General features: G+C 52.8%; 1 protein-coding gene across 2 annotated transcripts; it reads right to left on the bottom strand.

Annotated features, from left to right (window-relative positions):
• Positions 1-7: 7 nt before the first annotated feature.
• Positions 8-6,756, bottom strand: AIFM2 (apoptosis inducing factor, mitochondria associated 2). 2 transcript variants are annotated; one of them, XM_026851890.1, is made up of 9 exons: positions 6,474-6,756; positions 5,452-5,567; positions 3,909-4,028; positions 3,406-3,498; positions 2,978-3,086; positions 2,616-2,768; positions 1,626-1,826; positions 568-768; positions 8-247 (listed from the first exon to the last, which is right to left on the bottom strand). In XM_026851890.1, the coding sequence occupies exons 1-8, from the start codon at positions 6,646-6,648 to the stop codon at positions 614-616; spliced, it is 1,122 nt and encodes a 373-aa protein (XP_026707691.1). In that variant the 5' UTR covers positions 6,649-6,756; the 3' UTR covers positions 8-247; positions 568-613. The 2 variants fall into 2 exon arrangements, with proteins under 2 accessions (XP_026707691.1, XP_026707690.1); XM_026851889.1 differs by lacking the exon at positions 8-247 and having other exon boundaries at positions 331-768; positions 6,474-6,755.
• Positions 6,757-15,541: the final 8,785 nt, after the last annotated feature.

Below are 15,541 nucleotides of genomic sequence, written 5' to 3' on the forward strand. Positions count from 1 at the left end.
GAAAAAAGCAGCAGCACCTGTAATGAAGTGCTTGCTGTATCACACTTAGCACACAACTAACCAGCTCTTGTGGCTGAAGTACAGTGCTGTAAGTGACATAATTAAAGCTGCTGTGGAGATGCCACAAAGCTGCATTATATTCTGTCGAGTTCCAGGATTACCATAGCCTTTTCAAGGGTTTTGGCAAGCTTTCCCCAGGCAGTGCTCTGAGCCATTCTTCCTGCACGCTGCAGAGCAGATTCCAGATCTGTAAGAGGCAGGTACTTTGTAGAACAGCAAGAGTAGAGAAAGCCGGAGAAAAACCACATAACAAACAAACCACAGAGATTTTGAAAACCACAGTGTTTATTGTTACAAGTCAAGGTAAACCAAATTTCTTGCTCAGAGCTATCTCAACAGGGAAGTAAAAGAAACATTCCTTCCCCTTTTTTTTATCATTTGCAAAGCGCCTCCTTCCCCTTCACAGCAAGGCAGGGCACCCCTTTAGTGCAGCGTGCTGGCAGGTGCCTTTAGGAGTGCTGCAGGAGACAGTATCAGTCTGTCCAAGCAATAAGAGCCCACCCTCGCCCCCTCCCAGTTGCTGTATTCTTGCTGGTTTGTTACTGATCCTCTCTTAAGAGGGCATTGTCTGTCCCATTGTCTTCCAGCTCTTGGAGACAAACAGGTCCCGGCTCTTAGCAATGGTCACCAAGAGACGTCCCACGTAGTAACCGTTCACCTGGCCTACGCCATCGTTCCTGCCCATTGAGAGCAGGAATGTTAGTGACCCTGGAAAGAAGATGTAAAGGCTTCAGTTAAGCAGTTTCGAAGCTAAGTATCAGACCCTACTATGTGTAGGTGTTGCACTTCCTCCAAACTTCCCCTTCCTACCCCCAGCCCGCCTCATACCCACACGTACTGCTAAGCACAGGGCCCGTGTGCTGCATGACAAGAAAAGAAGCAGGCCCAAGGAGAACTCCTCACAGCTCTCTACCATCTGCTCTGCCTCTTTTGGTAATGAGATTGCTGAAGGACCGGGCTGTCTGTGTGTGTGGTGTAGAATGATTTCTCCCGAGAGGGACTCCAAGAGGTAGACAACAAAATTTTAAGTAGAAAGAAGTGTAAATAGACAGGGCAGCCATTAAAAACCAAACTGCTGTCCAGATATCCTCCATCCATGTGGAACAGCTTTCAACATAGTTACGGTAAGTATTCAGTTTAGCTGCGTATTAATGGGACCCAGCACCTAGCTGGATTTCTGAGACTAGATTGTTCAGTTTGTGTTTGTTGTATAGTGTAAGGGGAGAAAAGAGGAGAAAGTCAAGTTATCTCCTTGTTCCTAGGATTCAATGGGACAGTAAGCAATTTAAAGAAAAGGAAACACGTCTGATGAATACCAGACAGCCGCGAGTAGATTTATCAGGAAAACATTAGAGAAGAAAGGACACATTGCATCCGTAGACTGACAGAGGCAATTAATATTTTGGCAAGAGCTATGATGAAGCCTGAGCTATACACTTTTCTAGTCAACACCAATTGTGAGTTCCTGCACCTCTAATCAGTGTCCCATCAAGTTCTGATGTGTACACGTTAAACAGTTCCCTGCAGAGCAACAGCCAAGGCCAGGTGCTAGGAGAATACCTTACCTGGTTCGTAGGTTTTAAGAGGCTTATGTGTCAGGCTGTTGATGATATTTGTCACAGCGACGTTGGCGTGGAGCCCGGCGTGGTAGGCCATCTTGGGTTCCTTCACATCTGCACAGTCCCCAATGGCATAGATGTTCTCATAGCCTTCCAGCTGGAGGTGCTTGTTCACTTTCAGAGCACCGTTACTTGCCATTTTGTCCCCTGTTTTGCCAAACGGGAAGTTTTCAGAAGGAGATTCGTATTGCTTGCTGTTGACCTGAGACTCCAACATGCTGATGATGTTATCAAACATGTAACTGACACAAAGCAAGAAGCTGGTTTTTCACCCTCTTTTCTACATGTTAGGGAAGAGATGCTTTCTGCCTTGCTGTAGTTAATTATTGCAGGCTCATGCAACGAGTCATCCTTCGATATTTCAGTAGAAACATCAAGGAACATCGTGAGCTGGTGTACACAGCCTGAGAAGGAGACTATAATGGTAATACAGCTCCACAGTTGTTGTGTCATAACTGACATTGAGCTGTGAGAGAACTCAGCCTGAAGACGTATCACTGGATAAACAAGCAGCTAGGTTAACATTAGTTATGTTAAACTCCCTCTGTCGCTGATAGTCCAGTAAGAACGCCGAACGTGCTGAGCCTATTGCTCAGAACTCAGCAAGCTTAGATCTAGGATGAAATCCTGGCCTTGACAGCACCAGTTACCATCAGCTTCTAGGTGTCACCTGCCTCGTGCTGAACTAGGACACTAAGATTCCCTGGAGGTATTAGCAGAAGGAGCTGGAGAAGACTGTTGGCCATTTGATCTATGGTCTGCAAGCTTCCGAAGGTCACATTTCACAGTTCAGTATTTAATGTGATGTTACAGCATTTGCTCTGTCCTAGAATAACCACTGCAGGTTGTATAAGGTTAGTTCCTAACCTCACAGTACTCAAGTACAAGACATTGAAGAACTGTGTTGCTTCTCCCTGCCGAGTTTTTTTGACTTACCAAATGCAGCAGCATATGCTGAAGAGTTAATCTTTATCCCTGTGCACAGGATCACCATGTCAGTGACCACTTCGGTGCCCTTTTCTGTCCTTACTACCGTGTCCTTCTGGAACCGGTTTGGCGTGAGGTTTTGCATGTTGCTGACCCTTTCACCTGTTGTGACAGAGAGCCCTGGGTGACAAACCTTTCCTAGGCTGCCATTTCCAGCCAGCCCAGGCGTATCTAGAGAAACAGGAATCCAAGCGAGCCATGCTTAGTCAGAAAAGTCAGAAAGAGGGCGATAGATACGTTTTGGCTAAAGGAAGAGCAGCTTATAAAGCTTGAGAGTCTAGATCTTCATTAAGGCATCATTAAGTACGTACTTAATAGGAGGCGCACTCCTTTTCTGAGGAGAATCTTTTTCACCTCCTGACGGACGCTATCTAGCAGCTCCGCATCCGCTAGTGCAATTTTTGAGTGAATGAGGATGACCTGTTGGGGACAAAACAGCAAACCAGGGGGACACAGGAATGGGACAGGACTCGCCGCGTGCTGGGCAGGAGCAGCTATCATTAAGCTTCCTTCGACCCTGCTCCATGGCCAAGGGGAGTGAGCCAGTGCAAGGCATCTAGTGCCGATAATTGCTGGTGACAGGCTACAGGGCACTCGGAAGGGGAGGCAGTGGGCGTGAAGGCTGCCGTTGTGTGGGAACTCCTGATGTGCAGTGAGCTCAGATACCTCCAGCAGCACCATCACAGAAGAACAATCTCAGAAACAAGGATGAAGTTAATTGTAACTAATACGCTACTACCTCTTTGGCTGGGTACTCCGTTTTGATCTCTGCAGCCATCTCAACGCCAGCAGCACCACCTCCCACTACCAGGATGCGCTCAGATTTCTCAATCTTGAAGTAAAGAAGAAACTCGTGTTACAAAAGAACTGTTAACATGCAGGAAGTCGGTACCTTCAGCCACTCCTTGAACAGACCTTTCCGAGATACAGCACTGGCCCAAGAGCAATAAACCACTTAGTTCATTAAGGGGAAACAAAACCCCAAGAACCTCATGCGCTCTTCCTGTGTGCACTGTCACACTGATGAGCATTTCAGATGTCCCCTTGTGTGGACAGCTGATCATCCCTGGGGGCAGGCGGAGGCTAGACAAGCTAGCACATGTTCCTTGGCCTGGCCTGTCCCTGGCCTTGGGCTCCCTTGTTCTTAGACACAGATGGCTCCAGATACCTGTAGTGGTGTCTGGGATGGGGAAGCTGAACAAAGGCAGGCAATGCTTCCTGTGAAATAAGTTGATTCCTCACCTCCTTAACCATATCTTCGTAGGCCTGGATGGCACTTTCCATGTCGATGACTTTGTTGAACTTCCCAGGGAATGGCCCATCACTGCCCGTTGCAAGAATGAGATGGGAGTAGTGAAGCTCCTGGGAGGGCAGAGGGTGGAACAGGATGTTAGACCTCTGGAAAACAGAGCCTAGAACGCAGTTGTTGCCTCCTAGGTACTATTCACTCATTCCCTCTCCTCCAGCCCTTGCTGACAACTGAGAAATACTTGCCACTGTCAGAAAGTGACTATAGGAAGAGCCCTGGTCCAGGTGACACCAAGTAACTGCCTTCTGGGTTTGAGAGAAGCACCATTCTTCAGGTGAGCTGAAAGCTTTGAAGAAATTACCATCAGTGTACAGGAAATAAACATATTTATACCAGACACTGAGTCTGGCTCCAGAGACTGACTTCTCTCCTTCACCCTCTTCTGAGCAGAGATGAGATTCTCTGGCTGAAAAGAGTTATCATTGCTGCTGCCCTTGTTTCTTCCTGCAGTTAGATAAGGACCTGAGCTCCAGGGTTAATTGTTGATCTTGAAATCCAGCTCCAAGCATAAAAGCTCATCTGAGCTCTAGAAGGGGTGTTGGTGTTCTCTGCACACCCACACCCTAACAGCTCTAGCCTGCTTAGCTTGGCTAGAAGGGATGCTGCCATTGCATCCTTGGTGCACGCAGAGAAAGATGGACACTGTTGCCACGCTCTTTGGGATGATTAAACACTACAGTCTTCCCCCATGTTGTCTCTTGGATTTAGAGGAGATAGCTGGGGGCTCGCTTTTCTGGGGAGCAGCCCTCCATAGAACTAACCCCTTGGTTTCATTCCTCTCTACCTCCTAGCGTTAACAGGGCCAGTATTAAGCTTGAGCATTTATTTGTGTATCTGCCCACGGGTGGCAGAAAGCTAGAGGAAAGCAGACAGAGACTTCCCCGACGGCTTGGTCAGGGGCTTCAGCCAAGCTGAAGGTTACATCAGAACAGAAACCCCGCTGTGCATGTGAACTCTGAGCCCAGGTGCGTTGGGTGGGTCAGGCTTTGTGTGCTCAGCTGAGATACAGGAGATACGGAGGGGTTTGCCACAACTGAGTGGCATTCCCAGCTCTCATCCAACGAGGGCAAAGGTCCAGTCGGTTTATCCCAGAGCGTGATTCTGTCCTGCACACATCCACCCCCTCCTCTGGGAGATGAGAGTTACGCTCCTCTTCCTGCTCAGAGGCACATTTTCTGTAGGTGCCCTGTGGTCCTGCTCGTCTTGCTCTTTCCCCCCCCCACCCCCCCAGAGGACTCCAAGCACAGACAGCAGTCTGAAACACAAATGCTAAGTCACTTCTCTAACCAGACATCACCAGACAAAGCCAACACTGCCTGGATTTGGAGCACTGCATTCTCACAATCATGATATGGCTGAAGAAAAACCCTAAGGAGGAGAGATTGGCCAGACACCTGCTGAAGGCTCCCTCCTCACATTGCCAGGTGATCCCATAAGGCAGCCAAGTTGCTCACTGCAAGTTACTGCATCACTCACCTCACCATCACTGAGCAAGACTTGTTGCCTCTCGGGGTCTATGCTGACAACCTTGCCTTGTCGGAAGCTGTCCCCAAAGGTGACAGAGTAGGAGATGAAAGTCTTCTTGGCAAATCCTGTGGTAAGAGGAGACAACAGGGAAGAGATCTCCCTCTGTGGAGGCTAACAAACCCCTTTTCCCTTCTCCCCTCACGCCATCCCTGCTCAGACAAAAGCACTGTATGCACCTGGGACCACAGGCTGGGCCTCTGCTCTGCCCAGCAATGAGATGCAGGACCTTTGCCTCAGATTTGGTGACAAGATCAGCTCCTCAAGGTGACACCCTTACCTAGATTGCTTTGTCTCTGCTCCCCATGCAGAGTCCCCTGTACTGGTTTGCCAGTAAATACTCCACTGTGGTCCAGGGCATTTCAGGCAGGATGGCAGAGGCTTTTTATCATGTTATCTGCCTCTCAGACCAAGCTTTTTACATCCTTTTGATGCTTGTTTCCAGCCTTGAACGTGAGATTTTCCCCCTGAAGCCAGAGTGACTGGAGTAATGGGGTTAGCACAGTCTCCCAAGTCAGATCCAAGAGAAGCTTGAGCAGCTCACCTGCAGGATTTTATCATCCAGCCTCACTGCTTGACATTTCAAGTGCCAGATACAAAAAAACATTCACTCACCCCTTCCAGCTGCTGCTGGTTTTAGCTTAGTCACCTTCTAAACTCTTGAAATAAAATTTTTTTTTAAAAAAAAAAAAAAAAAAAAAGGACCATCCGAGTAGCCTTTACTCAGTTTTCCCAGCAGATGTGAAATTAGCTTAAAACAGACAGTCTGTGGGTCCTCCCAGAGCCAAGTATTTGTTTTCCAACCGGAAAACATCAGGTTTTTCACCATCGCTGGGGGGAGGAGGCACTTTCACTGTTCCTTTTACCCGCCAGAGTACCTCCGAGCTGCTGCGGGTGCGGGGTGGCAGGGATAAGAGAGCTGACCCCCTGGGACCCACGCAGGGGAGGGCAGCGGAAAGCAGCGAAGCCCTTACCGCTCTCCACGGCGGCACGGAGGGCAGCGACGTTGTGATGGAAAGCATCTCTCCCATCCACCAGCACGAAGGGGATGGCCCAGGACTTGAGCAGGCTGGCAGCCGCCGTGCCTCCGAAACCTGCCCCCACCACCACCACCCGCACGGAATCGTCCACGGACACGCGGGATCCCATCGTGCGTCCCTGCCTGGGCGCTGGGCCCGGTGTCACCCCACCCCGGTGGTGAGATGACAGGCGGCCTCCCCCAACGCAACGCAACACAACGCAACACAACGCAACGCAACACCCACCACCGCGCTCTGTGTGCGCAGCCGCCGCTCCCCGCCTCCGCCCGCAGTGGGGCTAATCCTGTTCGCTGGCTGGGAATCTGGTGGCGGCCGTAAAGCTCCAGGGAGGAGCTGGGTTTGTTAAGGTCTAAGTCCAGGCTGCAGAGCACAGCGCTGCCGGGCAGGGAGGGCAGCGGGGCCGTGCTCCCTGCCAGGGCGCTGCCCAGCTGAGCACCAGACCCAGGACAGAATAAATCCCTTTCCACCCTCCTTACGCTTTGCTGATTAAGGATAACAATTAATCTCAGACGCCACAGTGAAAAGAGTAGGTGTATTTTACTGGGGATAACTAAATAATGTAACAGAGTAATACTGAAAACATGCAGTAAGAAAAGACAGAATAATGCACTTAAAGCAAACAAATAGGAAAATACAGGGTAATGCACCTAATCATTACTACATGATGGGGAGAACAGTGGTTAAGACAGATCCCTCTCCACTTGCATGCGTTACCACCATCCAGACCCACAGTCGCGGGGCAGCCCCGGTTGCAGAAAGGATTTGGGGAACCTTTCCCTGCGAGTGGGAAGTCCACAGGGTGCATCCACCCACAGCTGAGCCTTCCAAAGTCGCTGCGAGTGGATCCAGCCTTACAGACCAAAAACCAGCAAGTCAGAATAACTTTCTGCTGAAAACATCTGGTTTCATCCTCCTGTTGGATTCCACCCAAAGCCTGGCCAGGGCTCGGGGTGCGGGGGGAGACCAAGGGAGTTTCTAACAAGGCCAAACACTTGGGTTCTCAGCCTCGAACAGGCTGAACAAGGGCAGTTGGGTACATTGTCTCAGTGTTTCATCCTCACTGCTGATTACATTCTGTCTAAGCTGCATCTTGCACTAGTGAGCATACATACTTTGTTAATGACTACGTACTAAGCAGTTTCAGCTCAGGGCGTGTCGTTCAGGCTTCAATACTTCAACGCTTTAGCACTTTTGACATCAGCCCAGGTGGTTTGTTATAACCTAGCACAATACCACCATGGTTATAAGTTGTAAAATACACAGGATTCATCTATAGGTCAACTCTGACTTGGGCCCGCTGCCCAAGCCTTAGCACTTCACTTGCGTACATCCTCCACGTGAGGAGGGGACTGTAGGGGTCTTAGAACCCAAGGGCTGTGTTTTAAGGGTGATGATTAAACACCCAGAATTGCCCCAGCTGAGCCTGCTGACCCTGGGGATGGCAGCCGCAGCCTGGCAGCGGGTAGGGATGCAGTGCGAGGCAAGAGGCTCTGCTAATGCTGAGGATGTGCAGTCAGTCCTGCCAAACCCCAGCGTTAAGAAGACATGAGCTCATCTTTAAAAAAAAAAAAAACCAAACAAAACACAACAACACAAAATCAAAAAAGTAGACGGGTTTGTTTTGTTTTGGAAAGTTCACAAACATCAGGCTTTGTCTGTCCACCCTGGCTTGACCTCTGTCAGCTGTGCCTGTTGGTTAAACGCGTGTTGGTTCAGTGCCCCCTTTTGCGGGGCTGGCAGCAGAGGGGTGCCCTACTCCTGGCCTTGCTGGGGGAGTCCACGTTTCACAGCCCTCAGTGGCTATGGCTTGGAGGGGCTGGGTGGGAAACCCACAGAGTGGCCAGGACTGCAGGCTGGGTGAGGAACACAGGCAGAGGACGGCCCTCGCCCTTCACCAGGGGAAACAGCTCCGCTTGGAGAGGCAAGGGAGGACGTACCTGCTCCGGGCGACAGTGGGAAAAGGAGCCCAGCGAGGGCTGTGCAAGAGGGACACAGACAAGCATCACCGTGGGGAGATAGCGGGATGTAAGGAGGAGCAGGGAAGGGCTGAGAAAGGAGGGGAGGCCCCTGGAGAAGGGGAGCAGGGAGCAGAGAAGGAGATTTACAGTGAAAAGGACACGCAGATCGTGTTCTTCTGCAGCACGGAAATTACCCCGAAGACTTTCGGCTCCTGTGGCATTCCAGATAAATATAGCTGCTGTGCACACTGCGGCGTTGTGAGCTGGCGGAGCTGCCCCCGCGCTCCTTCCCGTGATGGTTTGAAGGGTCCCCCTGCTCCTCACCCCCCCTCAGCCAACGCCGGCCCCGTGCCGAACCCCCCTCCAGCAGGGTCCCCAGCAAAAGTCCCCCCCGCCCCGGGGGTGGGAGCCAAGGCAGGGATTCACCTCTGCTCCAGGCAAGCGGGGCCTGGGCTCCGCGCTGCCACCAGAGGGTGCAGCCGGCTCGGCCGTGGGACACGGGACACGGGACACGGGTGTCCAAGGCCAGCGTGTGTGCGCGCCGGACACCCTCCCCGCCGTCCCAGGAAGGGCTCGGGGAGCGGGGGAGAGGGTGACAAGGGGTTGAAAGCAGGGGGGCATTTTTGCTCCGCACGGGGGGACTCTTCAGCCTGGAAGATCGCTGGGAGAGGAGGGATGGAACCGCCGACAGTAAAGCCGGGAGTGGCGGAAGGTCTGTGGTGGGAAAGCCCACGGCCTCAGCGGAGATAAGCCAAGGGCAGGTTTGTGCTTTTTGTTACACAGGACTTGGGTGGAGGATGCTAGAATTTTCAGTTGGGAAAAAATAATTTTGATTAATCTGGGGAAGAGAAATCCTCCAGAGCTGCTAAACACAGAGGCCAGGAAGTCCAGAAGCGATGAATGTCCGGAGGCTGGGAGGCATCCCCAGGGGAACTGCTCCAGGTTTGCTTCCTGCCCTCTCTCCTGGTACCTGCGTGGGCACGGGTCTGTGAGGAGGCTGCTGGAATAGCTTGGTGATGGCCGGCTTTGGGAAAGCACAATTCCGTGCAAAAGTTGGAAAAAACCCAAACCCATCTCCATTTCTAAGGGGGTGAACTCAGCAATCGAAACTTGATTGAAACCCTTCACTTAAATGACGTGGACGGGTTTGCTTCACACCCACTGTGTGTGAATCCATCCCCTTCCAGCAGGGTTGTCCTTACCTGCATAACTCCCCTGGCAATTCATCCCACTGGAGCAAAGCTGGATCAAAGGCCCTGTCCTAGAAGATAGGGATGCTTGGGATTAATCTCCACTTTCCATGTACTACTGCCCTCTCCCCCTTCCCTTGCACCTTTGTGCCCAGGTCTGGCTTTTACAGAGGCAGGTTTTGGCTTTTCATACCAGGCATTTGCATATATTTTATAGCACATACCCACTGCTGGGAGAAATCAGTTACTCCTAGAGTACTCCCCTGTTTTCCCCTATCATGTGATGTTTTCCCATGTGATATATTGCACCAGACCTGCCACAAAGAAAAAGATCCTGCTCCTGCTGTAGGAGCTGCTCACAAGGCAAATATCTTCACCCTGCCTCTGAGACAAAGGCAAAGCTTTCCCAGGCACTGCCAGCGGTGGGTTTGGTTGTCCTTTGCTTGACTTTGATTCAAGACAAAGTCACTGGTGAGGACAGCCCTCCGCAGCATTGCTCCCAGGCCATGAGGGTGATCATCAGGTGAATCAGGTTGTACACCAGAAGATCAGGGTGATCTTTCACAAAATAAAGGTAAAAAAACTTTTGGCTGGTGAGTTGAAGATGCTCCAACTAGCAAGACAAGGTCAGTGGCAAAAAGAGTGCCCAAAGCAAACAGGGTGGGTAAAAGGAGCCTTTATGAAAACCTCACATCCAACTCCAGGCAAACAGGAAGAAACTCTAAATGCTCAAGACTGTGGTCGGAAGGAGCCTTCTGCACGCAGGTGCGCGCTTAGCACTGGCAAATACGCTGTTTTGAGATTTCTCTGTCCGGCTGCAAGCAGGCAGCTGCAGTAAAAGCTGCTCAGCTTCAGAGAGGGCTTTGTCTGCTGCTGGTGATCCATACAGCGGAGGCACGTGGGGAGGCTGGGGGCAGCGATCAGCCTGCTTTGGCTCCTTCCAGGCTGCCTGGCCTTTTCATCGCGCCTGCCCCGCGGCCCGCACGCTCCCGGCGGGGTGGCAGGGCTCTGGTGGGGAGGAGGGGGTGTAGAGAAGGGGCTCTGCGGGATGCTCCTGCCCCACTCTGCAGTTCTGAAACGCCCCGCAGGCAGCGACACAGATACCCATCTCTGTGTCCTCCCCTCCTCAGGTTTGATCCAACACCAGCCAGAGCTAACAGACATCCCTCTGGGTATGATAAATCAAAGGATGGGTACAGCAGTGCTGCGTGGGAAAACCTTAGGATGGCACAAGTGCCCCTGCTCTGCACTCATCTGGACTCCCTATGTAAGCCTGTGCCTCCTTGTCCTGCCCACCACGAGCATCAGGGAGGGTTAGTCTCTTTAACTCTGCCGTAGCCCTCGACAGGCTGGAAGAGTGTTAATATCCCTCCCTTCACTCTGCTCTCTCTCCTGGGTCAGCTTGAAGGCCCCATCCCTCCTGGCCACATCTGAGCTGCTGGAGGGGTCCTCTTTGTCCCCCCACTGACAATGTCTCTGCCGTGAAACCAAAGGAGACTTGTCCCAGCTGCAGCTCTTCCTGGCTGCAGCGCAGGAGGCAAAAACATCCCTCGGAAACACAAAATAAACAGATGATTCGGGACAATAAACGCCATCAAACTCGCTGTGGAGTAATCGCTCCCAAGGAGACTCTGTTCCTGTGCGTCTGGCTAGCAGGTACCTCTGCAAAACCCGATGGTTGTGCTCCTCTGGATCAGCACCCTCCTGCGCCACATTCCCTCTGCCCGCAGACGTCGCCTGCACATCGTCCTGCGACAGCCCCAGCAGCAGCAGCAGCGTCGCTGCAGCCCCCCAGCTGCACGGCTCGAGGCTGCGCTTAGGGAAAGGGTATTTCTGTGTCCTCCAGGGCTGAGGGGAGGGATTGCTCTCTGCTAGATGAACCACATTGCCCGTCCTTGGCACCTGCCTCAGGGCTCCCCATTTTGCCCGGGTGATCTGATCACCCCACACAGCTCGGGGATCTCTGCTGCAGCCGGGGTGAAATCGGGTCAGCCCAGGGTAAAGAATTGCCTGGAAAAACCAATTCAGACCAGTTTCTGGCTGCTTTTAAACATCAACACTGGCTATTTTATACCTTGTAAGTAAAATTTACTTTTAGCAAAAATCAACAAGGTCCCGTTGTATTTATTCTCTCCCCATCAAACATCATTTTTCATTTCCAGTTTTTCAGTGACATCAGCTCGAGAAGCCCAGCTGCTGGCTGCTTCCCATAAACCACAGCACCAAAGTTACCTTATTTTGGTCATCCTGGACCAGCCAGTCACGTGTATTTATAGGCAGCGCCTCTATGTGCCAGCCCATAAACTGGTCACAGATCCCACCTGGAAAAGGGATTCAGGAAAACTCCAAAGGAGAATTACGATGGTCTCTGTGATTCAACTGGTCTTTGTATCCGAAAGAAGAGCTGGGGGGAGCTGGGGGCCCGCTCTGCCCTGGGCTGTGCCACCGCGCTCTCCGTGTTCCCGGGATTGAAGCGGCTCTGTGCCGAGGTGCTCCCCAGCTCCTCTCCCCCTGCACAACACAGCAAGGGCACAGTGAAAAATCTCACTTCCCACCTAACCCGCTGCCACACGTGGGATGAGTTTGCCAAGCTCAGCGTGCTCCGGCAGCCGGGTTCTTCTCACCTATCACCAGGCACCTACAAATGAGGGCCTCGAGAGGGTGCCCCCAGGGCAGGGTTTGGGGGAGCTCATGGCACAGGGTGAGCACGGGCAGAGCCAGGGCTCTCCTTCCCCTTGGAGAAAACCCCTGCTCTAACAGCTCCAGCAACTGCCTTTAGTTTTTGCATGGGACAAATCTTCCTCACCGCTCCAGAGCCAAGCGTGCGGCGGCCATTAGGAATTTTATGGAAATTCCGTTTTGTGGGCATTTGTCCCTCGTTGTGCTGCGATCCACAGGCAGGTGCAAAGAGGAGCTTAATCAGCTTTACCCAGCTTAGCCGGCTGGCTGTAAGGATTGCAAAGACCTCTCTGTCAAGGCTCTGCTCCTGCAGCTGAGGAGTCTGTGGCTCGGCAGTGGGGTGGCACCTTTCTCTTTGCAGGGCAACACAGAGAGAGGTTTTGTGGCATTAATCCTTATGGGGTGGTAGAGAAGCAGAAAGAATGTCAGTGGTTGGGTTTTCCTCAAGAAAAGGAAGGGAGAGGGTTTGGGCAAGATCCTTTGCTCTTGGGGCAGGTTTTGAGAAAGAACAGCTTTTACTCCCAAATTGTGGGGAGTTTTCTCCCCCTGTCCCCCCAGGATTTAATTACAGTGAAAGCACAGCGTATAATAAAACTGTGTCCTTAAAAAAATCAGTCTCATAGACAGGCAGCCTTTGTCCGAAGGTGTAATTACAGGATAAATATGGGATGCAGACCAAGAAATGTGGTCTGGTCAGGCATGCAGTCTCTTAAAAAAACACAACAGAAAACAAGGCTGTCATTTAATGCTGAAATGTCCACGTGTGCTGCAGCCCCCAGTCCCTCGCTGGCCCGCGGGTCTCCCCGCTGACCCGGGGTTGGGGTGATGAGCCATAGCCACGCACCAGCTCCCTCTGGGCACCGCACCGAGCCCCGCACTGGGGCGAAGGGTGAGGGCGGATCTGCCCTCCAGCAGAAGTCGGCGGGGCTGGGTGAGGGTGCACGATTGCTTGGGCGGTGGGTTTCCCTCCAGCCCCGGTGCAGAAATCCCATCTGGTGGTGCTGCGAGGGGACACCGGGGATTAGCTCCTCCGATCCCATTAAATGGAGCTGGAGCGAGCGAGAAGAAGGGGGTGGGGGGTCAGGACAGCTGGTAGAGCAGCCACGACTTCTGGCATTTGGGACAAACCTCATGCCAAGCTGGAAAAAGGCTTTTTTAAGCATTTCTGTGGGCCAGCCTGGCAGCTTGGCCCCATGGCCTGGCAGACATCCACCGTGCCAGCTGCTGGTAGCAGTTTGCCACCTCAGCCATGCGTTAAACAGCACGGTGTCTAAGGCGCCATTTCAGAGACCTCTCTGCCTCAACCACTCTCTTACTTGGTGGGCACCGGCATCTTCTGACTCATCGGCAAACCCAGCAACACCAGTATGGCCCCAGTGAGCCCTGAGTGTCTCCATGAGGGAGGCAGAGAAACAGCAGGGTGTACCTGCCGTCCAAAGTCAAGTCTGGATTAGACTGGTGGAGGGAAGCATTAACCAGAAAGATCCCATTTACAGGGAAACAGTGCATAATTTATGAAAGCTCTCACTGGTGCTACATCATCTCGTGTCACCTGCAATAACCCCAGGAAGGAGAAGCAGGCTTTGGCTGGTGGCCCAGTCCAATGGGACACGTGTCCCCTCGCTGCTCTGGGCCACTTGCAGAAAATGTCTCTCTGGTGACAACAAGCATCACCACAATGCACCCCAATTCCCACCAATGTGTCAGGCTGAGCAGGTGAGCCCGGAGGCAGCGCAGCTGCAGGCACTGGCCCACTCAGGGCAGGTAATAGAAGGGGCAGGAGCAGCCTTGGGTTGGGGAAGCAATGCATGAGAGTGGGGGGGTTCTTTTCTTTGTTTGCTTGGTTTAAGTCAAGCCTGATCCTTTTGGGAGCTGTTTTATTCCAGAAAGCTTGAATCCCTTGAAAAGACGTTGGGTTTCTTTGGCATTGGTGTGGATGGAGGAAGGGTGAGGCTGCAGGTCCTCCCTATTTTTCTCCCCAAATCCATGCCTTTCCTCCTATAGGGAAGGAGTGGGACAAGGGCTGGCAGTGGCTGGGGCAGGGTGATCAGGAGGTGCCCCTCCTGGGGAAACAAACCTCCCCCCAGGCATCGCAGGGAGAATTCAGCTGCTTTAGTCTCAAAAGGAGCCACGTGTCCCTCCCTCATGGCTTCCCAATGCTCTGGAACAGCGTGGGAGTCCCGGCTGTGAGGGTTTAATGGGAGCAATTAGTCCCTGCGGAAATCTGCATGGGTCGGGGGCGCTTTTCTTTCTGTCCTGTGACATTTTTGATGGGAAGCTGGAGGGTGTCCAGGAAGAAATGCTTGTGCTTAGCTAGAAATGACAGGCTGGAGCCAGCTGGGGCCAAGGCCACGCAGGCAGCACAGGTGAGAACGGGCAGTTGTCCCCATCCCCTCTGGCCTCAGCTCAGCCCTGTTCCCCTACCCTCGCCGCTTGCTCTGTAGTCCCTTTATTTGTCTGTGCTTCCCCCTTAGCCCGTGCTTTGTCCAAGCCATGAGGCTCCTCCGTGCAGGGTGGGACAGGAAGGGGCAGGGAACACCAGGCACCCCTCTGGTGTCCCCTTCCCAGCTCTGGCAGCCGAGCAGCTATTTACCCCTCCTGCTGTTTTGCAAACCAACAATTTAAACTTTATTTTGCTTTGCAAAAGCCGACCTGACGGGTACTTTTGCAGTAGGGCAGGAGAGGCGTTTGCCCTGGATCCAGCCGCATTGCCCCTTGTGCTGACCCAGCTCCGTGGACTTTTCCTGGTGTGCAGCCACGGGGTATCCAGCTGACCTCGGCGACCCCGCCACTTTCCCGGCAGGAAGCCTCCAAACAAAACCCGATTCACTCGGCAAACCCCAGCCGCTTAGCGACGCCGAGGGCTGCCTGTGCGACAGGGAGGGGGCTGACGGCTCTCCATCGTCTGCAAGCGAGGAGGGTATCGCCCACACTGCTCACTACAAAGAAAACCCCACTTTTGGACCCTCTCCCCAGCCAGTTGACGTCGAGCACCCTGAATTCACACCTTGAGGCCAGATGCTCCCCGGCGAGCGAGGCGGCCGTGCTCGGAAAACCTCCCCAGCCGGCGCAGGCGGGCGGGCGGCCGCCCAGGGCTCCAGCGTGGCTGCTCCCCGCCGACCGGCCCCGCACTCCTCAATGCTGCCTCTGTTCTCCCTCTTGGGTCAAAAACGCG

Source organism: Athene cunicularia (genome assembly GCF_003259725.1).
Source record: "Athene cunicularia isolate RWA chromosome 6 unlocalized genomic scaffold, athCun1 chr6_part2, whole genome shotgun sequence".
NCBI classification, from domain to species: Eukaryota; Metazoa; Chordata; class Aves; order Strigiformes; family Strigidae; genus Athene; species Athene cunicularia.